This window comes from Drosophila miranda, chromosome 3 (genome assembly GCF_003369915.1).
Source record: "Drosophila miranda strain MSH22 chromosome 3, D.miranda_PacBio2.1, whole genome shotgun sequence".
Taxonomy (NCBI): domain Eukaryota; kingdom Metazoa; phylum Arthropoda; class Insecta; order Diptera; family Drosophilidae; genus Drosophila; species Drosophila miranda.
Genome location: NC_046676.1, coordinates 4540410 through 4566658, shown reverse-complemented (window position 1 = coordinate 4566658; position 26249 = coordinate 4540410). Strand labels below are relative to the sequence as shown.

The following is a 26249-nucleotide window of genomic DNA, read 5'->3' as shown; positions in this document are numbered from 1 at the left end:
AAATAGAACGACGCACACGAGGCCTCACAACACAAGTACTTGTTGTGTTCCTATGGGTACTATCTTTATAAAAGTATAAACAATTTTCCGAGCTACTTCGAATCTTCAATTGCCGGCAATTGCGGCTGGGCCGCTCGTCGCCTTATAAATACAATAAATTTTAAATACATAGTAAATTATACTTTATTTGCATATCCCTACAAAGGGTACACAAAGCATTCTAGGCGATTAGATTAGTTAAAGAAAAGCTTCAGGTGAAGTCGACGAAATCTATCATTGGCCAGGACTTGGAGCAGGAACAGGGAGCTGCTCTGTGCTCCGCTCTGGGTTTCCTTGCTGCTGCTTGTTGCGTCCATATCTAGGTCGTTTATTTGGTCGACTGGCTGCTCCTTGCTGATGCTGGCGGTGCTGAGTACGTGCAGGCGTTCCATTATCCTGCCAGTAATCGCTAGTTGTGTTGGGTTTCTGCACTCTGCATACGAAAGGATATACGAGTAGTAGTTGTCTTTTGTAAACAGATTCTTAAACTCTATTCTTACCCCTGCACGCTCTCGGGCAGCTCGTCCAGGCTCATGAGTATGTGTATGCTGGGTATCTGGCGGTTGACAATGATTTCCTCGAGGCCATCCATCTGTGGCTTCCAGTGTTCCTCCACGCTTTAATGAGAACTACTATTACTGAACCCGCAATGATGTTATGGCTCTTATGCTGAGGAGGACTCACCTGTTGTAGGCCATGCGCGTCACCTGGTACAGGGGGTGGCTACGCTTAAGCACCTCAGCGCAGGATATGGTTTTGACCACTCCGCCGCCGGAGCCACTCCACACTAGACAGCGGTGTTCGCCCTTGTTCAGCGCCGCCTGGGCATACTCAATGACATTGCTCACTTTGGTGCCGCCTTTAACCTAAAATTGGAGCGGGATTGAAGAAAACTAAAAGACTCATCTTCAAAGGTGAGCACTAACCTGCATCCAGAGGAAATCCTTTTGGGTCTTGGGTACGCAGTCATCAAATGGCAATTCACTTTTGCTCAACTCCCGCTCAACATTCTCCGCCTTGCGGTAGTGCATCATTTTGAGGGTCCTCGAGTCTGATCTGAGAAACGGGAATTATTTCATACCATCGGGAATATAATTATGTAGAAGCCCTTAAGCATAACCTTGACATAACCAATGGCAGCCCAAGGGCCCAATCTGTGCCGAGTACACAGCCAACAGCCAACAGCCAGCAGCCAACTCAACAGCGAACCACTCCACTCATCGTAAACTGTCCTGAGCAGTTATTGCCCGGGTGCTGTACAGCGTACAGTCCGTGCAAATTGAATAATTGCTTGGTTTATGAGCCGAGAGACCAAGGGCAAAAAAACAAACAAAAAATAGAGAGAGAGAAAAAGGACAAGCTGAAAATAGAGCAGGGGACCAGCTTTAGAGACAACTATGTTACCTACATTTGATAAAAAAAAGGTATTTGAAACTAAGAAAATCTCAAAGAAAACTAAGGAAAGGAAATTAGGCAAGACACGTACATTATGCTTTCGAGATATCCATATAATTGGGTCAGTTAAGAACTACATAAGCGAAAATTCACACATCAACAGAAACGAAGGGAACTTTCCGGACTCCTCCCTCTTCCACTTGGCGCAATTTACTCCTGAAATCGGAAAGACAAACCATTTGGCACTGCCATGGGTGCCCTTCCTTTGACTAAATGCATTTTGAAGAGGAGTTCAAGTAAAAGTCAATAAAAAACCATTCCTACAGCAATTAAATGTCCGCGGCTGCACTAGCGTCAGCGTTTTCCCATTAAATAGAATTCTGCTGGCGTCGGGCACTAGACAACAGCCAACCAGTGGCAGGACGATGTCGACGACGACGACGACGACGACGACGATGTCGGTAACAAGCAGGAAAAGGAGGCCAGTAAGGGATGATTACCAAGGAGCATGATGCCACTTGTTGAGGTTAGGGGCCAAACAACATTTTAGCGAAGGGTGGCGGCACGGGGGAAGCTGCAGCTGAATTCGACAGCAGCAACGAAAGTTTATTAATGAACTTTTCCACCCACCGAACACCCAGCAACACAGCAACTAGCAGAACTAGAGGCCGCCAAGAACACAGAGCTAGAGATACTGCCACGTGTCCCACACAGAGCAACGGAGCAGACGATTCTCAAGGCTCAATGCAGTAGAAATGAGGAACAATGCCTCGACTGCGTAGAAGGAAAAGGAAAAGCGGCAATGGAATGTTCCTAAAGGAATGCCTGGAAATTCCTTCCATCTCTGCTTCAGTCCCTGCCTGTCCCATTGACATCGTCATCGTCATTGCCAACGCCATTATCATCCGGCACGGCACCGCATCGCCGCCATTCCTATCAAGTACGTTTTGAACAATAATTCAATTTGGTGCGGAAGTTATTAATAAAACGGTTCACCCAAGACGCGCACAAGTGGGAAGGCGCTGACGTCGATAAGCGATGTCCTATTCCTATCAATGCGATGGCGATGATGTGCCCTGCCCCGCGGAGTGTTTCTGACAACACGTACTTTGAATTATCTGTACCAACGGTTGGCGGTTACCCAATTGTAGGGGAAATTAGATGTTCTTATTTAAAAGTTGAAAATTCAATTTAGTGTGCGTATACGCAATATCAAGTATACGCAGTGGTTTTGAAACTTTACATGGGGTCGTAAAGCGTTTTCTTTCGCGCTCTTTTTCTGCTCCTTCTGCATATCTTCACGTACAGCGCACAGCACACAGCGTACAAAAGGGTGGGCGGAGAGTCGAGCTATGAATGAAGCGCCGCAAATATTTCATTTATTTGCCATCTCAATCGCACCACACACCCACGCCCCCAGCCCACTGAAGTATGCATTCATTAGACATGCCACGGGAGTCGGGTAAGCAGCAGCAGCAGCAGTAGCAGCAGCTGCCCCGATTCGTGGCAGCAGACCGAGCCAGCCGAGCTTAGCTCCTGGCCCAACCGCAGAGCAAGGATCATTTTGGTTTTGCAGGCCGTGGCCAACGGTTCAGGGAAGCGGATTCTGAACTAAATCACACAGCGCATCTCGCCCGATATCCAAGTAAGGCACCTGGCAACTTATATTAAAATTAGTGTTAGCCTCCAGGCGATGAAACAATGCCGGGGGAACCGCAGTTTAATTACAAACAAAATACAAAATCTGTTTATTCAAAAAATCAAGTAAAATTGAGAAAGACCGCAAAGTTTATCCACAGCATAGCCCAGCATCGTAGAAATACACAAATCTATCAATAGTTTCCATTCATCAAGTTCTAAGTAAAACGTGTGCAACATGTAAAAAACCCCCATCAAGGCTGTGGATTAACAATAATTAACCACAATGGAATCAATTTACCCACAAATACGGCGTATGTGAATTATTATGTGAATATAATCGGGAAAATATGAACGGAATTTTCCACAAATTGTGAACAAAATTCCACTCTATTACATAGCACCTTTTATTGGATATTTTAGGAAATCGAAATACAAATTGGCTCATTCTAAAATCACAAAATCTCTATTTTCAAATCATTTGGAATTTCGGTCTTTAAATAAATTCCAACACGAAATGGCTTCAAATTTTCGCAGACAAATCCTACAATATAACATCTCGAGCAATTGATTTTTTTTTAAATGAATTTTTTTGTATCAATATAAAAACATTTCTAACACGCCCATGCCTATGCCTACGCCTACGCCTCTTCAATTAATCGATGAATACATCCATGAGAAGCGCAGCGTGCGGAAACTTGGAAAAACAAACGCAGAAGCCCAAGCCAAAGCAAAGCCCAATTGGACAAACGGATCGAAGATGGATAGCACCGAATTTCGAAAACGTGGCATGGAAATGGTCGAGTACATCTGCACTTATCTGGAAACCCTGAACGAGCGACGGGTTACGCCCAGCGTGGAGCCGGGCTATTTGAGGCATTTGCTGCCATGTAAGCAAACAATTTTCCATCCATCCAATCTATTTTGGGATTTTCGTTGATTCTCTGGATATCCCTCTGGCTACATTCGCACACAGCTGAGGCGCCCCATGAGCCGGAGGACTGGGACCAGATCATGAGCGATGTGGAGGATAAAATCATGCCTGGTGTGACGCACTGGCAGCATCCCCGGTTCCACGCCTACTTCCCGGCGGGAAACTCATTCCCCTCGATCCTGGGCGACATGCTCGGCGACGGCATCGGCTGCATTGGATTCTCCTGGGCAGCCAGCCCCGCCTGCACCGAGCTGGAGACGATCGTCCTGGACTGGCTGGGCAAGGCGATTGGTCTGCCGGACCACTTCCTGGCCCTCAAGGAGGGCAGCACCGGCGGCGGGGTCATTCAGGTAAACTGCGCCAGTCCGACTGGTAAAACGCCGTGATTTAAATCGCCCTTAAATCTGTTTGTGATCGACACAGACATCCGCCTCGGAGTGCGTGCTGGTCACGATGCTCGCGGCCCGGGCCCAGGCCTTGAAGCGGCTAAAGGCCCAGCATCCCTTCGTGGAGGAGGGCCACCTGCTGTGCAAGCTGATGGCCTACTGCTCCAAGGAGGCGCACAGCTGCGTGGAGAAGGCGGCCATGATTTGCTTTGTGAAGTTGCGCATCCTCGAGCCGGACGAGAACGCCAGTCTGCGCGGTCAGACAATCTACGAGGCCATGGAGGAGGACGAGCTGCAGGGCCTGGTGCCCTTCTTTGTGTCCACCACCCTGGGTACCACCGGCTCCTGTGCGTTCGATAATCTGCCGGAGATCGGCAAGCAGCTGGAGAGGTTTCCCGGCGTCTGGCTGCATGTAGATGCCGCCTATGCGGGCAACAGCTTCATCTGTCCGGAGCTCAAGCCGCTCCTGAAGGTAGGTACTCCTATCCCGGCCCTCTGCTTCGATCTGCAACATCCGCTCCGCAGGGCATTGAATACGCCGACTCATTCAACACGAACCCCAACAAGTGGCTGCTGACCAACTTCGACTGCTCGACTCTGTGGGTGAGGGATCGCATCCGTCTGACATCAGCTCTGGTCGTGGATCCGCTGTACCTCAAGCACGGCTACTCGGACGCGGCCATCGACTATCGTCATTGGGGAGTTCCACTCAGTCGGCGGTTTCGTTCGCTGAAACTCTGGTATGTGAACAAAAAAATAATAATCATTATCATCATTATGGCACCCGACAGACCCCGAAAGACCCCGAAAAACCCTCGACAGTCAAGAGTGTGAATGAGTGTTTGTTGACTATTGTCAAAAACTGAATTGATTTTGTCGATTGGCCTGGAGTGTGTACCGCTCGCTCGCTGGTGTCTTGTTTAGGCCTTACTCTTGGCCATCTTTGCCATGTCCGCCACGCTCGTTCATTATTTGCTTGCGATTTAGTTGTAAAAACATAGAAATCAAACTTTGGACAGAGCAAAGGTATGTGTGCCGCGGGAATCTATCCAAATGAGATGAATCAACACCAAGATATGTGCATGTGTAGGTAGAACAAACATCCAATGGCTAATGGTTTCCTGTCCGATCATTACATCAGTCCACTCGAAATATACAATTATTGTTTTTGCCGGCTTTCCATGCTGTTTCCTTGCAGGTTTGTGCTGCGATCCTACGGGATTTCCGGACTACAGCACTACATACGTCACCATATCAAATTGGCCAAGCGCTTTGAGGAGCTGGTGCTCAAAGATAAACGCTTCGAGATCTGTAATCAAGTCAAGGTGAGTTACATTCGGTGGGCTTTCATTTCATTTCGTTTCTTTTCTTTTCTTTCTGTCGATTTGATTCGCCTTTAAAGTACTCGTAATTAATCATGCTCAGGGTTCAAAGCTCTTTGTGTGTGCCCCACCAACAATTTCTGTGTGGGCTGTGTCTGGGATTTTCACTGAAGCAAGTTTTTTGGTGGGTGTGCATTTGGTTGTCCATTGTTGAGACCAATGGCTCGGCGGTCATGTAATGCCCAGTCGAAATTTGGAAACCGATTTGCTAGTGACGCAGATACAAGTGCCTAAACGTTGTCCGTTGTCTGCATAGGCAAGCCCCTGGCCACCCAAGACCCTGGCCAAAACCCCAGAGCAGAGCCAAGTACTACTACGAGTATCGCAAACGTGCGGAACAGCACGCCGAATTCCGAGCAGAGACCAGCGCGAAATTTGATTTGATTTCTTTCTTTCCGCTGTGGCCCCTTGAAGTGTTTTGGCATTATTTGGCCACAGAAAATGTTTCAGAGACAGGCCACAAGTGATTCATCGACAGCCCAGTCAGGCTGCCAGCTACCAGCTGACGGATGCTTTCAGATGCTGGTGGACTGGTGGAACAAGCGGGGCAAACTCAATTTGTTTGGGCAATCGGCTTCTTAACTGCAGGCGAAAACGGGCGGGAACGTTGTAAGCCGCGGCAAGGGATGATTTTTTACCAAAAAGACATTTCATAGAAATCGGTCGAATAGTTTAGGAGATTTTTATATATTCGATTTGATCTGTTTTGTCGTGAAAATGGATGTGCGTAACGTCCAGAAGGAAGCGTTTTCGACTCCATAAAGTATATACATATATTCTATATCAGCATCAATAGCCGAGTTGATTAAGCCATGTCTATTTGTCCGTCTGTCCATCTGTCCGTCCCTATGAGCGCCTAGTGCTCAGAGACTATAAAAGCTAGAGCAACAACATTTTGTATCCAGACTCCTGTGATATGTCACTGTTACAGGAGTATTTAAAATCTCCGCCCCGTCCACAAAGGACGAAAACCTTTAAGGATACGAGAAATTAAAAAACCGACAATCATAGAGAATGACCATATCTACCAGATAGCTGAATCTGGATCAGATCGGATCGGATTTTTATAGCCTAAAGGAACAAATCAATTTGCAGTGGCTACGCAGCGCCCGAAGACATGTTCAGAAACGTATTCTGTCTCTTCCGCACGCACTCTTTGTCGCTCAATGTAGCCGTACTGACTATGTATCGGGTATAAATGTAGAGTTGCGGTCGCAGCAGCAACTCAGCCACTCCTTTTTTTCTATTCTCGGCCCAACACCAGCTGTTCTATCGAGCTCCTTTCGCCAGAGGGCGAACACTGTACAAAGAAGAGTGTGTGTGTGTGTGTGTGAGAGAGAGAGAGAGAGAGAATTAGTTAGTTAGTTGCGTAGCTACAGAATTTTATTTGGTCCTTCATTCTCCACAAATTTTCGTTCTTTGTGGGGGCGGTGCAAAATTTTAAAACAGTGCGTTACCATAGGAGTCTGGATACTGTAACGAACCCAAAAGGTTTAAGTGCTAATGTTTAATGTTTAATGTTTAGAGTTCAACTATGGACAGTTAAACTGTGTAAAAATAGGAATGTACAAATCATAAAATTATCTGCTACTGGAAAGTACGGTAACACAATACAAGGCCGAAAGAAGTTAACTTAAATTATTCATTAAAGAAGATTTTACTTTGGAAGCGCAAGTATCAAAGGAAAAAAGATGGAAACATTTATTGTAATCGCGGCAAAGGCTACGGAAAGATTCATGGTCAGAGTAGTTTGAAGGACAGAGAGGAAGACGGAGAGGAAAGTAATGCCTAGTCGGGCGGGATGGGACAGCAATTCTGATAAGGCTGATGAGGGCCGAAGATTCAACCTCGCCTAGGAGAAGTTTGTGGAGAAAGAGAATTCCATGAAAAGTTCTACGGCTTTCAAGAGAGTGCAAGTTAATGAGGCGCAGCCGACTCTCATAAGAAGGAAGATGACGAGAGGGGTCCCAATTAAGTCCGCGCAGGGCAAAGATAAGGAATTGTTTTTGAACGGACTCAAGCATATCTTGATATTTTTGGTAATGGGGAGACCAGCTACAGGAACCATATTCCAAGATAGGCCGTACAAGAGAAACGTAGAGTAGTTTAGTGGTATAGGGGTCAGAAAATTCCTTCGACCATCTTTTGATAAAGCCAAGGACTCCTTTGGCTTTATTCGAAATAGCGGATATATGAGAATTAAAACATAAGTTCGGAACGAAGATAATGCCTAAGTCATTAACTTTGTACAGGCGTTCCAAGGAAATGTTATTAATTGTAAAGTCAACGAGGGGGAACGTTGTGAGTTGCTGCGGACACCGCAACTCTACAGTTATACCCGATACTAAGTCAGTATGGCTCTCCTCCGGCAGACGCAGCTAATGTTAAACGACACGACAAAGAGTGCGTGCGAGAGAGACAGAAAATCAGTCTGAGCGTGACGTCGGGCGCTGCGAAGCCAGTGCAAATTGATTTGTTCCTTTTGGCTATAAAAATTATCTGATCTGGTCCAGATTCAGTAATCTGATAGATATGGTCATTATCTATGATTCTGCGTTTTTGGTTTTCTCGAATGTGCAATATTGTGGATGCAACAGATTTTCGTCCTTTGTGGGGGCGGAAGGGGGTGGGGCGAAATTCTGAGATATACGTTTTATAGTGAGATCTAACAGAAGTGCGGATACCAAATTTGGTTACTCTAGCCTTAATAGTCTCTGAGATTTGTGGATGCCCCAGTTTTTCGTCCTTTGCGGGGGCGGAAGGGGGTGTGGCGAAATTTGGACACGAAACGGTCAAGGTCCGATATCACAGGAGTGTGGATACCAAATTTGGTTGCTCTGGCTCTTATAGGTTCTGAAATCCTTGAACTCATATTTTGCAATTGGAAAAACCGACCATGAAACCTGTGTGTTAGAGAGAGACAGAGCGAGAAAGAATGAAATTGTTTTCTTGATTCTGGCTATAATAATTATACGATCTGGTTGAGATCTTACATTCTAAAACATATAGTCATCCTCTACGATTCTGCGTTTTTGGTTTTATCGTATCTTTAAAAATGTGGATGCCACAGATTTTCGTCCTTTGTGGGGGCGGAAGTGGGCGGGGCGAAGTTTTGAAATATTTTTGTAGCAGTGACATATCACAGAAGTCTGGATCCAAAACATCGTTGCTCTAGCTCTTATAGTCTTTGAGCACTAGGCGCTGAAGGGGACGGACAGACGGACGGACGGACAGACGGACAGACAGACAGGGCTCAATCGACTCGGCTATTGATGCTGATCAAGAATATATATACTTTATGGGGTCGGAAACGATTCCTTCTGGACGTTACACACATCCACTTTTACCACAAATCTAATATACCCCAATACTCATTTTGAGTATCGGGTATAAAAAGGTAAGGCTTGTTGCGATGGAAGGTCATGACGTTACATTTGGAAATGTTAAGAGGAAGAGCGTTAATAGTACACCAATTGTTGAGAGCGTCGAGATCTGATTGAAGAAATAACGGGGACACCGGATCGCTGAAGGAAAAACATAGCTTGACATCGTCAGCATACATTAGGACTCGTGAATTAGTTACAACTTGGGGAAGATCATTGATAAAGAGGTTAAATAATAAGGGCCCGAGATGGCTACCTTGCGGCACACCCGAAGAGACAAAAACTGGTTTAGAAAGAGAAGATTGGAAGCAGACACGCTGAGAACGATTGCAAAGGTACGCATTAGTCCAGTGAAGAAGTTTAGTCGGAAGAAAGTAATAATAATAAAAAAATCAAACTATTACCCGAATAACATCAGTTGCGTAAGTTCATTTCAAATGGCCGAGGGACCAACACTATCCCCCACTCTACCCCCACCTCTGCGCCGAACAACGCACTCCCTTAAAGTTCCATCCATTTCTACAAATTTCTTGTGGATTGACCCCTGGACGTGACTGAGTTTACCTCAGCCTGAAATAGGTCCAATTGGGTTGATCCCTTATAATCTCTGAGAACTAGGGGCTCATCGGACGGACAGACAGACAAGCATGGCTATATCGACTCGACTAGTTATGCTGATCAAGAATTGATCAATATTCAAATCGAATGTGCAGCGTGACCCACACGACATGTATATTGTTATACCCGATACTCAAAATGAGTATTGGGGTATATTAGATTTGTGGTAAAAGTGGATGTGTGTAACGTCCAGAAGGAATCGTTTCCGACCCCATAAAGTATATATATTCTTGATCAGCATCAATAGCCGAGTCGATTGAGCCCTGTCTGTCTGTCCGTCTGTCCGTCCGTCCGTCCGTCCGTCCGTCCGTCCGTCCGTCCGTCCGTCCCCTTCAGCGCCTAGTGCTCAAAGACTATAAGATCTAGAGCAACGATGTTTTGGATCCAGACTTCTGTGATATGTCACTGCTACAAAAATATTTCAAAACTTCGCCCCGCCCACTTCCGCCCCCACAAAGAACGAAAATCTGTGGCATCCACATTTTTAAAGATACGATAAAACCAAAAACCAAGAATCGTAGAAAATGACTATATGTTCTAGAGTGTAAAATCTCAACCAGATCGTATAATTATTATAGCCAGAATCAAGAAAACAATTTCATTCTTTCTCGCTCTGTCTCTCTCTAACACACAGGTTTCATGGTCGGTTTTGCCAATTGCAAAATATGAGTTCAAGGATCTCAGAACCTATAAGAGCCAGAGCAACCAAATTTGGTATCCACACTCCTGTGATATCGGACCTTGACCGTTTCGTGTCCAAATTTCGCCACACCCCCTTCCGCCCCCGCAAAGGACGAAAATCTGGGGCATCCTCAAATCTCAGAGACTATTAAGGCTAGAGTAACCAAATTTGGTATCCGCACTTCTGTTAGATCTCACTATAAAACGTATATCTCAGAATTTCGCCCCACCCCCTTCCGCCCCCACAAAGAACGAAAATCTGTTGCATCCACAATATTGCATATTCGAGAAAACTAAAAACGCAGAATCATAGATAATGACCATATCTATCAGATTGTTGAATCTGGATCAGATCGGATCATTTTTGTAGCCAAAAGCAAGAAATCAATTTGCAGTGGCCACGCAGCGCCCGACGACAAGCTCAGACTGATTTTCTGTCTCTCTCTTTGTCGTGTCGTTTAATATTAGCGGCGTCTGCACAAGGAGAGCCATACTGACTAAGTATCGGGTATAAATGTAGAGTTGCGGTCTCCGCAGCAACTCACAACGTTCCCCCTCGTTTTTTTTTTCTATTCTCATGGATTATCTTTTGCTCCACTTCTTCGCTTGTGCGTGCCAGGGTCGAGGGTCAATCTGCAACTTCATGAGGGAGCGATGGATGCAGTTTCCAATGCAAAATACTACTTTTGATTTTTCAGAAACCTTTCAGTAGAATAATGGTTCTAGAGAACTTCTTTGAATAGATTCTTCACTCAAAATCTATTAACATTGCAATGGTTGATAATTTTTTCCATTTACGTAGCTTGGCTTGGTCTGCTTCCGCTTGAAGGGCAGCGATAAACTCAACGAAAAGCTACTAAGCATCATCAACGAATCGGGAAAGCTGCACATGGTGCCGGCCAGTGTCAACGACAGGTATATCATACGGTTCTGCGCCGTGGCCCAGAATGCCACGGCCGAGGACATTGACTATGCCTGGGACATTATTGTGGACTTTGCCAACGAGCTGCTGGAGAAGGAGCAGCACGACGAGCTGTCCGACATCATTAACCGGAAGAAGCAGGACACTCTGGCCCAGAAGCGGTCGTTCTTCGTGCGGATGGTCAGCGATCCGAAGATCTACAATCCAGCCATCAACAAGGCCGGCACCCCGAAGCTCTCCATGGAGCTGCCATCGCCGGTGGTAAGTCGCGGGAATGCTCCCATCATTCGCACGCAGAGCTCCGTCGACCACAATTCCTGGATATCCTGGCCGCTGGCCTTCCTCTTCAACAGCGGCAACAACGAGGACAAGGGCAACAATGTCTCGTTGCGGTGGGTAGCCCAGCTTCTGCCACAGGTACAGTCTTATCGGTTGTCTCTCTCCATGTTTGTTGCAGCTTCCGACACCTGGACACCAATGTGCGTCACTCTTCGTCGCGCCGCAACTCTGGAGCTGGGTCTTCGCCCTCGCCAGAGAATGAACTGGACATTGTGAGTGCCCAGCAGGAACAGAGATCCCCTCGCAGGTCGCCCATGGTCATGCGCAAGGCATCGTCCTCTCGCGATAATCCCAACTAAGAATATCCCACATAGCCTACACGTATATCAAATATATTACGAGTATATGCGCATCCTTTTCCCTGGCGCCTAGTTGAATTACTTGCATATAGAAAATTTTACGATATCTAGTAAGACATCAATACTCCCAAGGCTTCTCTCGATCTCCCCTTTAATCCTTAGCGTATGTTCGTTTGCAGAAGAACAACAAATAAAAACTCGAATAACTTTCATGTTTATGAACGGCAATAAATTTAATTTCACATTCTGAAACTGTTGTCGGATCAATGGGAGAAGAAACATCAGGAAGATCTTCTAGTAAAGGTATATACAATTCAGAGAACATTTACACTGATCAGTCAGGCAACTTTTCCATTACATGGGGATTCTAAAAGACTCCTTTAACTAGTTTATTGTATTGGTGAGAGGGTGTTGCATCCATTAGATTATTGGGAATCAATGAGATACCGCTCTATACCTGATGTACAATTTCTTCTTTGAGAAGCCTTGCAAGATGCTTTTATTCTTCGGGTTCTTTCGCAGTGATATACTTTTCAAATTCTGAAATTGTTGGGGCGCAATGGGGAAAGAAACCAAGATCTCTTGCTAAAGGTTTCTGAAACTCTGGATACGGAAGCCTATAGATGGGATTCATTAGCTACTTTTCTACTATATCCTGTCTGAAAAACCATTGTAAGTGTAATTTAGTATCTTTGGGATACATTTCTATCATGAGCAAAGACTACCTTATAAAAATAAAAGCCTGAATTTTGTTTAAAAGATAATTATCATAATTCAAGAGCCGACAAACCAACTGTGTTTTAAGAATCTTCATTAGATTTAAAACATATTTCTGTTAATTATCTCTATGGACAAGCTCCCTTCTCCTCCTGCTTTTCACGGATATGTGTCACGTTCTCGAGAGTATTTGGAAGACGCCACAAACAGCTAACAAAGCCAACAGAAAATGTACGAATACGTGAAAAACACACCTATCCTGTGATTTTTTCTTTGCCTCCACGAAATAAACATACCGAAAGATAATCTCATTTTGCTGATGCCATAGATATGACGTAGGATTGGCGGATCGTCATGGGTCATGGGAATAGGAATAGGAATATGGGCATACATATATAGGGGTATGGGTGTGGGATGCGCATTAAATGGATTATGACTCAGAGAAAGCCCCGAAAGCGAATTTATTGAGGCAAAAATTCAAACAATTTTGAGAAAAGAAAAACAAATGTGTGTGCTTATTGGGCATGAGATCGGCTATGGAGGTGAGGTGTACAGTCTGCGTGGGTTCTCCCGGAGCTTCTCCCTCTCCACAAACATTCTGACCAGCTTGTTCACGTAGGCCTCCTTGGCGACGGGCGAGTACTGGATGAAGTGCTGTTTCTCTATGTCCCAATTCAGATAACTTGGAGCCTCCACGTCATTTGACGCCCGACTAGATGGGGCCAGGTTTGTATCGAGCTTATCAATTGCGACATTTTGAATGCGTTGCTCTCTATACGTACTGCTGCTCTTTGGGACTGGTGTTACCTGTGCCCCATCTTCCGTATTATGGCTGGCACTGGCTTGTTCCGGCTCTTGCAATTGAGGACTTGCCTTCATTTTGTTAAATATGTCGTCAGGCTGCTTTGAGGGCGACGTTGGTGCCTCTGTTTGATCCTGCTTGGACCGACTTTCCGGCAACGGCTTCAATCGTTGCTCCATCTCCCACAGCTCTCGCTCCTCTTCGTCTTGTTTGCGCTCAGCCTGCATTATGTCCATCAGCCGAGCGACATTTGGATACATGTCACTCTGTTTGTTATCACTCTGCTTTCTATCAGTACCTTTAGGCTTAATCTTGTCGAGCATTATATCCAGCTGGTTCATGGCATGTATCTCTCCGGGAAGGGGGCCCATCGCATTGCTTCCGAGTATATGGGAATCGCGTTTCATTTTCTTCTGTCGCTTTTTCCTCTCGATGCGATCCATTATAGCATCTAGATGCGGTTTGATTATCGATGTGTCTCTGTATTCGCCTGATAAGTAGCCCCGATCTTTTAGGTATGCAATGGGGGAATCCCAGCTCTTGATCAAGCCCCGAACAACCTCATCGTAGGCATTGTGGAAGCCCATTCTGTCCAAGTTCGTAATCCCTGCATTGACTTGCTTGGCTCCATCCAAGGTAATCCAGGTCAGAATATACCTGTGTGCGATTTCCGCTTAGAACGGTAATGGATGGAGGGGAATTCATTTATTTTAATTTACCAGAATAAAAGTCGCATGGCAGTCGAGGCTCAACACAGTTTACAGAATACTCGTACATATATGTATGATGGGATTCAATAAGCTATATAGATGGAGATTTTATTTTTCGAGCAGTACGAGTATTTTATAATCCTTTGAATTCCACTCAAAACGATGCCAAATCAGGTTTAAAACACCATTAATTAGCATTCGTCGTAAAACGTCATATCATGAAATTCGAGATCGAAACTACTACGGGTGTCCGTACCGTAAAGTTCAGTCCCCCAGTAAACCTAAACGATCTGCTACCTGTCTAAAAAAGCCTTTAGCACTACCCATATAATACATCAATCAGAGCGCCGCTAAACTTTTGCATTTCAACGATGACAACAACGAATTAGCATGTACAAACGAATCAGAATGAATGAAATGCCTAAGGTATGATGGGGCCACAATGCAAACAGACGAAATGGCCGAAAACATAGAAGACTCGATCGACGCCAGAAATTTATGCAACATCCGTCAGCTGTTGTCAACCGCGTGCTTCGAGGGGCAACAACAAATTGTTCAGTTTTCAAGAGAAGAGGAGCCGTATTTCGGAACGATCATGGGATCGTTCGTGTTTGGCAGTACCAACTGCCATAATTAATGGGCCTTTGCCATGGGCAGGGGTAGACAGAGCCAAGCTCCGAAGAGACATCCCAAGTCGCACGTAGTGTGAGGCACCAGCAACAGCAACAGCAACATCAGCAGCAGCAGCAGCAGAAGGCGGATGGATGGATGATGGCAATGGCCCTCAAGCATTTTGAAGTGTGACCGCGTAAACTGAATATATTTTTATATTTAGACGCACGACGTCATCTGGCGCTGGCGCTGGCGCGGTGAATGAAAGTTTAGGCAAAGCTTCGAGCCGCGAAAGAAGAGCGCCGAAATACGCCAAGTCATGGCGTCTCACCCTCTCGCAGTCCGCCTTCCTTCGGCTCTCTTTATGGCTCCAATCTGAAGCTTGTCAGGCCGGCGCGTGCGACAGATGTATGAATCACCGAATGTATGGCCGGCGTTGCTCCAACTGGAGTTCTGAGAGACAGATAAAGAGTGCGGTCAAGAATACGTCATCTGTGGATCCTCATGGCAATACATATGTATCTTTATCTAACATAACTTACGGGTGATGTTCAATAAGCGTTCAACGGCAATTCACATCCATCCATTTTGTGCCGGACCGGACTTACTGCTAATACACCAAACAATCCCACATTTTCACTGGTGAACTCGATAGCCACTAGTATGTTGTTTGATGAAAATTATGCATTTATTTATTTGATGCTGACTCCAACATGAAATTTCGTATGTATACATATGTATGTATGTTAAGCTATGTTATATCGATTGTGCATTAATTATATTGATTGATTAAATGCCACTCTTTCTGGCATTCTGATTAATTATTTGACTGACGTTTAGGTTATTGAAGATTTGTGGTTTTATAGAGGAAAATTATATTTTTGAAATACTTCGAACTAAAATATCATCTAGCTAGCAATTAAGCAATGAACATATGAAGTAATGTGCGCAGGAGGATAACATTTGTGACTAAAGGTAAAACAGTATAGAAAATATTATATTTATTCATACTCTTTCTTGACCATAACTAAGGCAGGGCCGGTAACCAGCTCCTGCTACTGGTGTCCAGCAAGTTCGCTTGTGCAGCGCTTTTTTACCTAACGACAGGGAAATCCATTCATTAATTTCTACTCATTCACCCACTCCCACACTCATAATCATTCACACCCACTCGCACTCGCTTGCACCCTGAATAAGTCAGAGAAAAAACAAAATTAATTTTGCAATATTTGTTTATTTGGTTATTCGGAAATTTGTTGTTTTCATGTTCCACCTAGCAGGAGATTCCGTGAAACAATGGGCGTTCTTCACCGCTACGTCACAAGCTAGGACTGTTGCCAGGGATTCGTCATGGAGCATGCAACACCTGCTCCGTCCCATCGCTCTTTGCGTTAACAGATTTGATCAATATTTGGACAATTATTTGCCACTTTTTTGAGCAAGTACTACAAGTGATTCCCCCATGTTTGATGCTTGCCCGAAACATCGGCAGCTGGAAAGTTTTGGCTATTTTGAGATCCAAGAGTTTTGAGAGAGAGCGTGATTGTTCTTTTCTTTAAATGGCAATCTGCACGTGCCTTTTTCCAATATGTTGGCCATTTTGACAGCTCCAAAAGTTCCCCTAAAAACAAAACCACAAAATTAATTCAGGTTCGGCTGCAATTAAAGCAGCTCAGACACGATCAAAAGCAATTTAAAAATCGTAAAATGTATCTGAGCTAATCTGAGAAGAAGAAGAGGACATTGAGGTAGGCAAGAAATGAAGAAAGGGGTACCATGAGACAAAGACGTGTAGTCGTCAGATAAGTCAACCAACAACCTATTATTTTTGTTGAGATTCCCCTAAAAGTCGGTGATTTTTATCGAGGTGCTTCAGAGGTGCGAACTATGTATTTCTGGTCCGTAACAAACATAGCATACAATTATATGTAGATAAATACCCATTCGTACACTATTCAGTACAGTGTTCATTAATATGTCCAATTATATAGCAAATGGCGTATCACTCACCAAATAATTATGGCGAAAACTAAAAACCCTTTCACGCCAGGGACTTTTTTACAAAGCAAACACAAAAGAGCTGCCGAGGCGTGCCGGTGGAAGCGACTGCGAGAGAACCGAAAGAAGGCGGCGTAATGACCAAAGCGGGTTTCCCAGCCACCCAGCCACCCGATCGCCCAATTCCCCATCTCCGTGCAAGTAATTTGAGAGTGATCACGAGACAGTGAACGTCAATAGAAGCGCTACTACGGCGAACACCTTACAGGTAGACGAGAGAGAAACAGAGCGCACGGCCGAGAGTACCCGACGGGGCGGCCGCCACACGAAGCCCCCAGAAGCACAGTTTCTATATAAAGCCGAATGCAGCCTCGGTGTTCAAGTCATTCGCGCAAAGGAAGCAGAAGCTGCAGCGTGCAAGCACCACGGGACAGCGGGATAGTACAGTGATCGAGAGAAGTTTGTGTGTGTTCCTGAAGTGTGTTTAAGCCCCCAAAGAAATAGTACATACAGCAAAAGAGAGCGTCAAGAAGGTGCAAACATTGCTAACAAGGGACAAAAGTGTTAATCAAATTGTTAAAATGAATGTGGAAGACTTTCGCAAATACGGCAAGGAAGTGATCGATTATATATGCCAATATAGCAGCAATATTGAAGAGCGCGATGTGGCTCCAACATTGGATCCGGGTTACCTTAAAAAACTGCTTCCAGGTAAGAATGAAATTTAAAAAAACCATATAAACTATTCGCAGCTGAAAGGATTCCGATTAGGATGCTATTCCGATTTCTCGGATGATATGCCAACAACTCTCAAAACTATTTTGTTTACACTGTGAATTTTCGTGCTGAAGTTTCTTCTTGCAAATCAGAATGAAAGGCTTATTTATAGCGCAAGTGATAAATTGTATACACTAATTAGCAAACTATTCCTAAATAAATTGGCAATGAATTCGAAAATATTTCGCTTCGCACAAAATAATTAAAGAAAGTCGAAGATGAAACGCAAAGCCACTCGAAAGCAAACTTGTTAAATCATGTTGACTAATTGCTCTGCAAAGGCAAGTGAATAATGTACGAATATAAACTATTCGAACAGCCCCAGCCGGCCCACACACCCACCTACAATAGTACTACATACCCCACAACAAGAGGCGCGGGCGCGGGCGTGGGCGGGGGACCAGAGCATAATTGGGGCACACACTCAGCAGCCGTCTTCGAGAAGTTGGCAGGCTGTGGCAGGCCGGGCAGGTCGGGCAGGCAGGCAGACTTCGGTGGTAGCAGGGCCGGAGGAGATTTCAGGCGAATTCCGCGCAGTTTGTTAAGTTAAATATTTACGCCCGAATGGACGCCGCAATTCAACGCCGGGTTCAACTAAACAAATCAATTAATTATGCATACGCAAACACACACCTTCGGCCTTATAGTGCTCGTAGATATATGGACTTACTTGTTGATCATTCTACTCACTGCCAAAAATAACAAATTTACCATAAATATTGATGTCTGCCGGTCTGCCAGCGCTGCCGGCGCTGCTAGCCTTTATAGGTGATAAAAGAAGTATTTAGGAGGCACCCGACTTATCCAGCTGCCTTTTTGTTTACCCTACAGCGGACGCACCACAATCGCCGGAATCATTCAAAGATGTGCTCGAGGACTTTGAGCAGAAAATCATGCCGGGCGTCGTCCACTGGAACCATCCGAAGTTCTTTGCCTACTTCCCCTCGGGCAACTCGTTCCCCTCCGTCCTGGGGGACATGCTGAGCAGTGCCATTGGATCGATCGGCTTCAGTTGGGCCAGCTGTCCGGCAGCCGCCGAACTGGAAACGATTGTGATGAACTGGTATGCCAAGGCCCTGGGTCTGCCCAAGGCCTTCATCTCGGATGCCCCGGGCAGCACTGGCGGGGGGGCCCTCCAGGGCTCCGCCTCTGAGTGCGTCCTTGTCTCACTGATCACGGCGCGTGCTCGAGCCATCAACGAGCTAAAGGGTCAGACCACTGTGCACGACAGCGTCTTCCTGCCCAACCTGATTGCCTATGCCAGCCGCGAGGCGCACTCCTGCGTGGAGAAGGCCACCAAGATGGCCCTGGTCAAGCTGCGCATCATCGATGCGGATGTGCATGGACGCATGCGCGTGGATCTGCTCAAGCAGGCCATTCAAAATGATGTCAACGCCGGACTGACGCCCTTCTTTGTGGTGGCCACGGTGGGCACCACCGGAGGATGCGCCTTCGATGACATCACAGAGATCGGCCAGGTCTGCCGACAGGTGTCCAGCATTTGGCTGCATGTGGATGGTGCCTATGCTGGCAACTCCTTCATTCTGCCCGAGATGCGCGTGTTCTCAGCTGGCCTGGAATACGCCGACTCGTTCAACACGAATCCCAACAAGCTGCTACTAACCAACTTCGATGCCTCTGCCTTGTGGGTGCGCGATGTGATGATTCTGAAGAGTGCGCTCAATGTGAATCCGCTCTACCTGAGGCACGAGCACATGAGCGGCGTGGACTACAGACACTATGGAATACCGCTCAGCCGACGGTTCCGGGCCCTGAAGCTCTGGTTTGTCTTCCGCATATACGGCGTAAAAGGTCTACAAGAGTACATACGCAACCACATGGCCCTGGCCAAGAAGTTTGAGATGCTGGTGCGGAAGGACGATCGTTTTGAGGTGCGCAATGATGTCCACTTGGGCCTGGTCTGCTTCCGCATGCGGTAAGTTGAGAAAGTTGTTGAGTTTTCCTACAATTATTAATAATATTCCTTTCCTCTGCAGAACTGTCGACGAGCCCAATCACACGCTGCTGGCCATGATCAATCACTCGGGGAAAATGCACATGACGCCGGCTAAATTCAATGGCCGCTATGTAATCCGATTCTGTGTCACCTATGAGCACGCCTGCGAGAAGGACATTCTAGATGCCTGGAGCCAAATCAAGTCCTTTGCGGAGGAGATCCTGCGCGACAATCAGCTGGAGATAAGATCTGCCCCGGCCTCACCAGAGGCAGAACGCACCAGTTCAGAGCCGGCGGCACCTGTGGCCGGCAAGCCGCCGATCAAGAAGAAGCTGACGAGAACCAAGTCGCTGCGCTTCTCATTCACACGCAGCATCTCGCGGGAGCAGTACCAGAATCAGAGCGAGCATCTCGGGGATGGCGCTACGCCTATTTTCGTGGTGGACCCAAAAACACTTCAGCAGAACTTTCAGAAGGCGGCAGAGGAGAACGAAAGGGTCAATAACATTAAGAACGGAACCACTGCCAACAGCAACACGAAGCTCAAAGATATATCCGATGTGGACACCGACGAGGCGAGTAATTGAGTGTAGCCTCCGAGCAGGATTCCCCCGATTTACCTCGAGCTAGTATTAGTGTAGTGTTGTGCGTGGAGCTGAGATGAGGCCTCTACCAATTAACGTTGCTGACGTTGAATTTAAGTACTTATTTATGCATTTAGAGCCTAAGTTTCGCCGCTGAATTTCATTCGATTCAACTCTGAAGTCATACCATTTGTATTTGATATCATTTTTTTTTTTTATATTTAGTGACCTATCATGAACAAAAGCACATATTTATAAACATTTACTGGCATTTGACATGCTTATTTTCTAAAGAAATATTTAATTCGTTGGAAAGTTCTTTGGGGATACCTTTTGGGCGGTTTTAAGATCCCAGCGAGAGAACAATGTCCTTAGCGAACGCTTCAGTCCCAGCAAGCCTGGCGGCTGTACGGAAACAGAAAAGCCCAATCATATGTGGGTGGAGGCTCGATCCGTATACATACAACTCAACTCCCTGGTGGACTCTCTGAAAGTCAGCCAAGACGATGTCTGGAATTTGAGTGCAATGATAGCGGGCACATGGCCATTGAGTTCCGACTGGGTATGTTCTCGGCAATGTCTGATGAGCTGACGCGATTGCTGCTCAGCCTGGATGCGGGCAACTCTAAGAACATGCTAGACCGGACACGTAACCTTGTACTCGAGCAGGAGGATGAGATAAAGCGCAGCCATCAGCTTATATAGCAAATGGAGGCGAAGGTCACTGTGACCGATGTGCAGCTGCGGAATGTGAAGGAAGAGCGCGATCAACCACGTGGGGATCTGGATGACCATACGGATCGGCACCGCGATGCGGCCAACGGGCGACGAACCAAGGCTGAGTTGGATTTGGCCAGGACCCGTGTTAAACTGAAGCAGGCCAACAGAAGGTTCAGCTCTCGCAGCAGCTGGAGCAGTGGCAGATGATCGACGTGCAGATGCGCTCCAAACTGCTCGAACGTGCCGCGCTGGCCCCAAAGACCCCCACGTCTCAGCCCAGCAGTGCAACAGCCAAACTGGCCAAGCGACAGTCCAGCTACAAGCTCTAGAGCTTATTTTAGCGGTAACTCGACAAACCCAAAGCCGCGCTGAAAGCTTTATTCCAATCTTATATTCTTAATGTAGAGCGTGAGGCAGCAGTGAATATTTAAATTTGAAAATTTATACACACAACTTGCTCATTACTTTTCCGCTTAAACGCCTGTAAAATCAATCCTTGTGTAAAAGCCCCTTTACGTGTATACATATGTATTCCTTTGAGACAATAGAGTCTAGAGGAAATGTGACGACAAGGGCGTGCCCAGGATTTCTCGGGTGGAGCCGAATTGTTTCTGTTAAGCTGGGTCGACACCAATTTGATACGAACAAACCATACTAGAGCATGTTTTTTTCCAAAACGTATAGTATGTTACATATGTATATGGCTGGTATCACTCTCTTCAATCGAAATGTAGTGCAGCACGACGATTACCCTGTGTGCACTCTTGCAGTATCATATGCAGAAAAACTTAATTATATGACAGCCTTAACAAGACCCAGAGGTCATGCTGCGATGCTGCGAGAGAAAATATTGAGCAAATAGTCATGACACATAATATGAGATTGGGGCATCCTTAGTATGACGTCCGTCAAAAATCGGTAAAAAATAGGCTCGGAAGTAGGTTGAAAGTTGTTGTAGAATTGAGGAAAACCAGACTCTAAATACGGATTGTGCTTTACGACAACAATTAACCACCCAAAATATCTAATCAAGGGGTCATCTTCCTTGCAAAGATTTCCTCAAATATAATAGAATAATTATTTTCCAGCCTTTAAAAAAAATTGGTCATCGTTTTTTCGATTGTATCAGGACCAAGATCCATTTCAGTTACATATATGTACATTAATATTTGGGACTAAAGTTTCTGCATTCAATTCAACTCTTTAATAATTGCATTGGGCCTTGGTAAAAAAAAAAAACTAATTCGAAAATCACAACACATGATTAATAACAAAAATAAATTTGTTGTACTAATAGGCATGCTGAAGGCGGCAGCTGACCCCAACCCTTCCCCCCAGGGTACGCCTTGGAGTGGCGATTCATCAAAATATCTGTACGTGAGCAAATCTAAGTGTAAGTTAAGAATTTATGTTTTATCGGAGATGAGCATAGTTTTAATGCTGGCAACCAGGCTGCAGATGATAATTAAAACTGTGCACGGGTCAAAACTTGCCTTAACGAACGGACAATGCAACGAAAAGTTTGACATTTTAGATCGTTTAATTAAGAAATTCTAGTAATACGTATATAAATAAGTGGAAGTGCTGTTGGCTAAGCACGACTTACCACTTTCTGATTTAAGATTGATAACTCAATTCAACAACTGAAATCCGGAATCAACACAAAATTATAAACAAAACACACATGTTATTCTAATCGATAGAGCCGGTATTTGGACTATCGGTAGTGTATTACAAAACATCGGTATTTCTGGTGCGTATCGATTCATCGCAAAAATGTAAACAAAACCCTGCCGGCACGCGAACTTCTTGCATTTGTTAAGCGATTTGCATTTAATAATTAAAATGCCCAACTGGAACCAAATTCAGTCCCAGCTGCGCAGCTCCAACAACCCAGTCGTATTTTTCGACATTGCCGTGGGCACAACCGTGAGTAGAGGCACATATAATTAGTTGACTTATTTATGTTAACCAACTTTGCATGCAGGAAATCGGCCGCATGATCTTCGAGCTGTTTGCTGATACAGTGCCGCGGACAGCAGAAAACTTTCGACAATTCTGCACAGGAGAGTATCGTCCAGATGGTGTGCCTATTGGTTACAAGGGCGCAAGCTTCCACAGAGTAATTAAAGATTTCATGATACAAGGCGGAGACTTTGTCCAGGGCGATGGCACCGGCGTCACCTGCATCTATGGCAACACATTTGGCGATGAGAACTTTACCTTGAAGCACGACTCACCTGGCCTGCTGGCCATGGCCAACAGCGGCAAGGACACTAATGGCTGCCAGTTCTTCATTACCTGTGCCAAATGCAACTTCCTTGATGGCAAGCATGTGGTATTTGGACGCGTACTTGACGGCCTGCTGATAATGCGAAAGATTGAAAATGTTCCCACGGGGCCCAACAACAAGCCCAAGCTTCCAGTTACGATTTCGCAATGTGGACAGATGTAGAATGAATGTTTTTGGTATTGGATTTTGTATAAATAAATAAATGTTGCTATACAGTATCTGTAAACAAAGCGTGATCGAAGCGAATTTGTTATTTTCTAAATGTCCTTGTTGAAGTACGAAGAGTAGCCGCCCGACAAGACCTTCTCCTTTAGCAGTGTTCTGCAGTCCTCGATCAAGAAACTGAAAAATAAATAAACTTAATAGACATAAGCATATAAAATATGGGACATTTGAAAACCAACTTGTAGTAGAGCGAAACCAATGGGACTGTGGCAAAATGCCACAATGCATGGGCATCGAGAATCCAGCAAATGGGCGGAAAGTCCAACAGCTCAAGGCTCATTGCCAAAGCAAAAAGTACATAAAAGCGAAGAATCCTCCTGAAGTAGGGCCGCCGAGTGCGCACTCTGTGACACCAGATGAACCAGCCCACGGCGGACAGAACACCGGTGGCAATATTCACTTTCATATTGAAGGAATAGTTGAATTTGCCGACACTCAGGTAGGCAAAGTAGTTAATGTAGTAGGAGACAATGGCCAGCGTGATCACACCGCGTAGGAACAGCGAGTATCGATGAAGCATTCGCATCACCATGCAGTAGAAAGTGCAGAGCACTATAGAATAGGCAAAAGCATAATCCAGCAGTTCAGTCAAGGGAAAGTCTCTCGTGTGGAATATTGAAGACCAGATCCATCCATTGAGACACGTCTAAAAGGGCAACATTAATTAGTCAAAATGGAATTGTTAAGGCGTGGGGCCTTTTACCACTCCGAATATATGAGCCAGCATGTAACATGGGCTATCTGGACGCACTTCTCGTCGAAACTTGCGCAGCATTCGGAAATGCATGATAAAATTTAACATTGAGAATATGACTGAGGCCGGCTCCTGCATTCCAAGCATTCTAAGAAAAGGCCATTTGCCATAGAACTGTGGTATGGGCCACGCTCGTTCCGCAAAGGCAGCCACAGTCCGCCACATGCAGCCATACTGGCACTCATCTGCACAGCTCCACTGAAAGATCTGATCGAATATCGACTGCTTATAAAAGTTCACGGCCTGCTCCTGTATTTCCAGGCCATCTGCGAAAAGAACAACGGTTGGTCAGGTGCACTCTATTACATGTATAGTTAATTACCTGCAGAGCAGTTGGTTCGCTCGCAGTTTTGCCGGCAGTTGTGAAAGAATTGAGTACGGTCACCATTGGACGCATGGCACAGAGTAATGGCCCCGACCAACAACAACCAAAATATTGCACTATAATTAAGACTAAGCATTGTGCTAAAACCATTTAAATTGCATTTTTTGGTTTGTTTTTTTGTTGACGGTTTAAGTTACCATGCTACCCTTGAGTAGCGTGGGATTATATGGCCGCCCGCTTATGTGAAGGTGGAAATTGCCAAGTCAGAGAATATTAGATTTTTGAGTACTTGTTATAGTTTTACATCAATTTCGTCGATGAAGTCAATTAAATAAGTTTGATAGGAGCTGATGTTTTGTTTCCTAGAGATGGGAAGTTTTGCCTTGTTGTGTTGTACCACCACTAACCGTTTAGTATTATACATCAGTTCATACATCAAACGTGTCGCAGTGGGAACACAGAAAACTAAATCCCAGGGCCTTCGGCTCCGATAATTTACATATGAATTCAGATAAATCAAACAGACAACAGCTTTTTTTATTTCCCACGCCCAAGTGTATTGCACCTCCACCCACCCGGCCCATTCTTTTTTTATTATGTTTCGTGCAGGCACTAACCATATATATACTGTCAGGTTAGGCCTCAATCCAAAACCTAGTGCTGTCGCTGATATTTTATCTCTTTATTAAATTAATATCGCTATTTAATTCAATTTGCATGCAATTTCTGAATATTTTTTCAAGTAAGGTATTCCGCATTTGGTCTTCAAAAAAGCCAAATCTGACGGTAAAAGAGCGTAATCGGCAGCACTGCGTACAAGAAAACACAGAAATCACACAGAAAACGGACAGAGTTCTCTCTGTGTTTGGTTCATGATGACGCGGCGGTAACCGAACGCCAGACCCGAACCCCATGGGACGGGATATTCTGTGTTCAACGTGCGACATGTTCGTTCTATGAACTGGCTCATCTTATTCTGTATGGTTAGTGCGAAAACGTAACAGTTTTTTATGCCCGATTTGAATTGTGAAAATGTCTTTTAGCGTATATGCTAAGAATATTGAAATTACTCTTGAGGTTCAATGTCTTAATTCCTAAAATTTCGAAGTAGTTCTCTATTTATTGTATGGTAGATGCCTACCCCGCCGTAGCCGTTGTTAAACACCCAAATCTCTGCGAGAATGACAATATCTATTTCGTTGTTCGTCCCTGTTGGAAGCTGTTTGTTGTTGTTGTGCGTCAGACTTTGAATTTTTAGCTGAAGAATCTTCATTGTTTGATGTTCCGGTAGTGTTGTGCTGCTCATGAGTAAGTGAACAAAAAAAAGGTGTTCACTTAAGTGAGCAACTGAACGTGTTCCTTCCAAACTGTTTCTTTTTGCTCACTTGTTCTATTTTGTTGACTTGTTCTTTTTTGCTCACTTGTTCTTTACTCACTTTTTGATGAATTTTGCTCCTCAATGGGCATTTTCAAAGGGCGTTGTTGCTCATATTTGCTCATTACCTTCACAGCTGCTTACTCTTTTACAAATTTAGTATGTCGCTAATTCGAAAGTATAGTGAAATTTTGAATAATGTCGAGGAAGTTTGACGCTAAGAAGCCAAGTGCAAGTATTGAAAATCTGTTTTGAGTTCCAAATGTCAAAGCAACGTAAGGCGCCATTTAAAGTGCAAGAACCCGGCGTCTATGGAGCCCGGTATCCGACAAAACACCGATGGCCCGATTGTACGCATGATCGCCAAGGGTCATCACGCGTTGC

At 45.2% G+C, this 26249-nt stretch overlaps 6 protein-coding genes across 9 annotated transcripts; 3 read left to right on the top strand and 3 right to left on the bottom strand.

Moving 5' to 3' along the window:
- Window positions 1-158: 158 nt before the first annotated feature.
- Window positions 159-22596, bottom strand: LOC108158760 (ribonuclease P protein subunit p25-like protein). Of its 2 annotated transcripts, XM_017291374.2 has the most exons (5): window positions 22500-22593; window positions 966-1095; window positions 724-905; window positions 540-656; window positions 159-472 (listed from the first exon to the last, which is right to left on the bottom strand). In XM_017291374.2, exons 2-5 carry the CDS (start codon window positions 1071-1073, stop codon window positions 274-276), a joined length of 606 nt encoding a protein of 201 aa, XP_017146863.1. In that variant the 5' UTR covers window positions 1074-1095; window positions 22500-22593; the 3' UTR covers window positions 159-273. The 2 variants fall into 2 exon arrangements, with proteins under 2 accessions (XP_017146863.1, XP_017146865.1); XM_017291376.2 differs by lacking the exon at window positions 159-472 and having other exon boundaries at window positions 577-668; window positions 22500-22596.
- On the top strand, window positions 3007-12762 carry LOC108158753 (tyrosine decarboxylase). Of its 2 annotated transcripts, none has more exons than XM_017291365.2 (8): window positions 3007-3079; window positions 3755-3962; window positions 4049-4356; window positions 4430-4864; window positions 4918-5132; window positions 5591-5717; window positions 11259-11770; window positions 11836-12762. In XM_017291365.2, the coding sequence occupies exons 2-8, from the start codon at window positions 3833-3835 to the stop codon at window positions 12014-12016; spliced, it is 1908 nt and encodes a 635-aa protein (XP_017146854.1). In that variant the 5' UTR covers window positions 3007-3079; window positions 3755-3832; the 3' UTR covers window positions 12017-12762. The 2 variants fall into 2 exon arrangements, with proteins under 2 accessions (XP_017146854.1, XP_033247635.1); XM_033391744.1 differs by having other exon boundaries at window positions 3011-3079; window positions 3760-3962.
- On the bottom strand, window positions 13171-14360 carry LOC108158757. Of its 2 annotated transcripts, XM_017291370.2 has the most exons (3): window positions 14255-14360; window positions 13516-14192; window positions 13310-13445 (listed from the first exon to the last, which is right to left on the bottom strand). In XM_017291370.2, the coding sequence occupies exons 1-3, from the start codon at window positions 14269-14271 to the stop codon at window positions 13408-13410; spliced, it is 732 nt and encodes a 243-aa protein (XP_017146859.1). In that variant the 5' UTR covers window positions 14272-14360; the 3' UTR covers window positions 13310-13407. The 2 variants fall into 2 exon arrangements, with proteins under 2 accessions (XP_017146858.1, XP_017146859.1); XM_017291369.2 differs by having other exon boundaries at window positions 13171-14192.
- LOC108158754 (aromatic-L-amino-acid decarboxylase) lies at window positions 17227-20457 on the top strand. The gene is made up of 3 exons (XM_017291366.2): window positions 17227-17566; window positions 18464-19568; window positions 19630-20457. Exons 1-3 carry the CDS (start codon window positions 17437-17439, stop codon window positions 20174-20176), a joined length of 1782 nt encoding a protein of 593 aa, XP_017146855.1. The 5' UTR covers window positions 17227-17436; the 3' UTR covers window positions 20177-20457.
- A 65-nt stretch (window positions 22597-22661) lies between the features above and the next one.
- LOC108158762 (peptidyl-prolyl cis-trans isomerase H) lies at window positions 22662-23427 on the top strand. The gene is made up of 2 exons (XM_017291382.2): window positions 22662-22822; window positions 22881-23427. Exons 1-2 carry the CDS (start codon window positions 22739-22741, stop codon window positions 23346-23348), a joined length of 552 nt encoding a protein of 183 aa, XP_017146871.1. The 5' UTR covers window positions 22662-22738; the 3' UTR covers window positions 23349-23427.
- On the bottom strand, window positions 23346-24856 carry LOC108158756 (post-GPI attachment to proteins factor 3). The gene is made up of 4 exons (XM_017291368.2): window positions 24488-24856; window positions 24115-24431; window positions 23591-24057; window positions 23346-23528 (listed from the first exon to the last, which is right to left on the bottom strand). The coding sequence occupies exons 1-4, from the start codon at window positions 24624-24626 to the stop codon at window positions 23444-23446; spliced, it is 1008 nt and encodes a 335-aa protein (XP_017146857.1). The 5' UTR covers window positions 24627-24856; the 3' UTR covers window positions 23346-23443.
- Window positions 24857-26249: the final 1393 nt, after the last annotated feature.

Bases quoted from the DNA above. Each gene is read 5' to 3' on its own strand.
- LOC108158762 (XM_017291382.2), top strand. From the start codon at position 22,739: ATGCCCAACTGGAACCAAATTCAGTCCCAGCTGCGCAGCTCCAACAAC. The intron at 22,823-22,880 runs GTGAGTAGAGGC...CTTTGCATGCAG, and splicing joins ACATTGCCGTGGGCACAACC to GAAATCGGCCGCATGATCTT.
- LOC108158756 (XM_017291368.2), bottom strand. From the start codon at position 24,626: ATGCTTAGTCTTAATTATAGTGCAATATTTTGGTTGTTGTTGGTCGGG. The intron at 24,058-24,114 runs GTAAAAGGCCCC...TTGCCCTTTTAG, and splicing joins TGGCTCATATATTCGGAGTG to ACGTGTCTCAATGGATGGAT. The intron at 23,529-23,590 runs GTTGGTTTTCAA...TTTATTTTTCAG, and splicing joins TTGGTTTCGCTCTACTACAA to TTTCTTGATCGAGGACTGCA.
- LOC108158753 (XM_017291365.2), top strand. From the start codon at position 3,833: ATGGATAGCACCGAATTTCGAAAACGTGGCATGGAAATGGTCGAGTAC. The intron at 4,357-4,429 runs GTAAACTGCGCC...TGATCGACACAG, and splicing joins CCGGCGGCGGGGTCATTCAG to ACATCCGCCTCGGAGTGCGT. The intron at 4,865-4,917 runs GTAGGTACTCCT...TCCGCTCCGCAG, and splicing joins AGCTCAAGCCGCTCCTGAAG to GGCATTGAATACGCCGACTC.
- LOC108158754 (XM_017291366.2), top strand. From the start codon at position 17,437: ATGAATGTGGAAGACTTTCGCAAATACGGCAAGGAAGTGATCGATTAT. The intron at 17,567-18,463 runs GTAAGAATGAAA...TTTACCCTACAG, and splicing joins CCTTAAAAAACTGCTTCCAG to CGGACGCACCACAATCGCCG. The intron at 19,569-19,629 runs GTAAGTTGAGAA...TTTCCTCTGCAG, and splicing joins CTGGTCTGCTTCCGCATGCG to AACTGTCGACGAGCCCAATC.
- LOC108158760 (XM_017291374.2), bottom strand. From the start codon at position 1,073: ATGATGCACTACCGCAAGGCGGAGAATGTTGAGCGGGAGTTGAGCAAA. The intron at 657-723 runs GTGAGTCCTCCT...TTCTCATTAAAG, and splicing joins ACGCGCATGGCCTACAACAG to CGTGGAGGAACACTGGAAGC. The intron at 473-539 runs GTAAGAATAGAG...TTTCGTATGCAG, and splicing joins CTGCCCGAGAGCGTGCAGGG to AGTGCAGAAACCCAACACAA.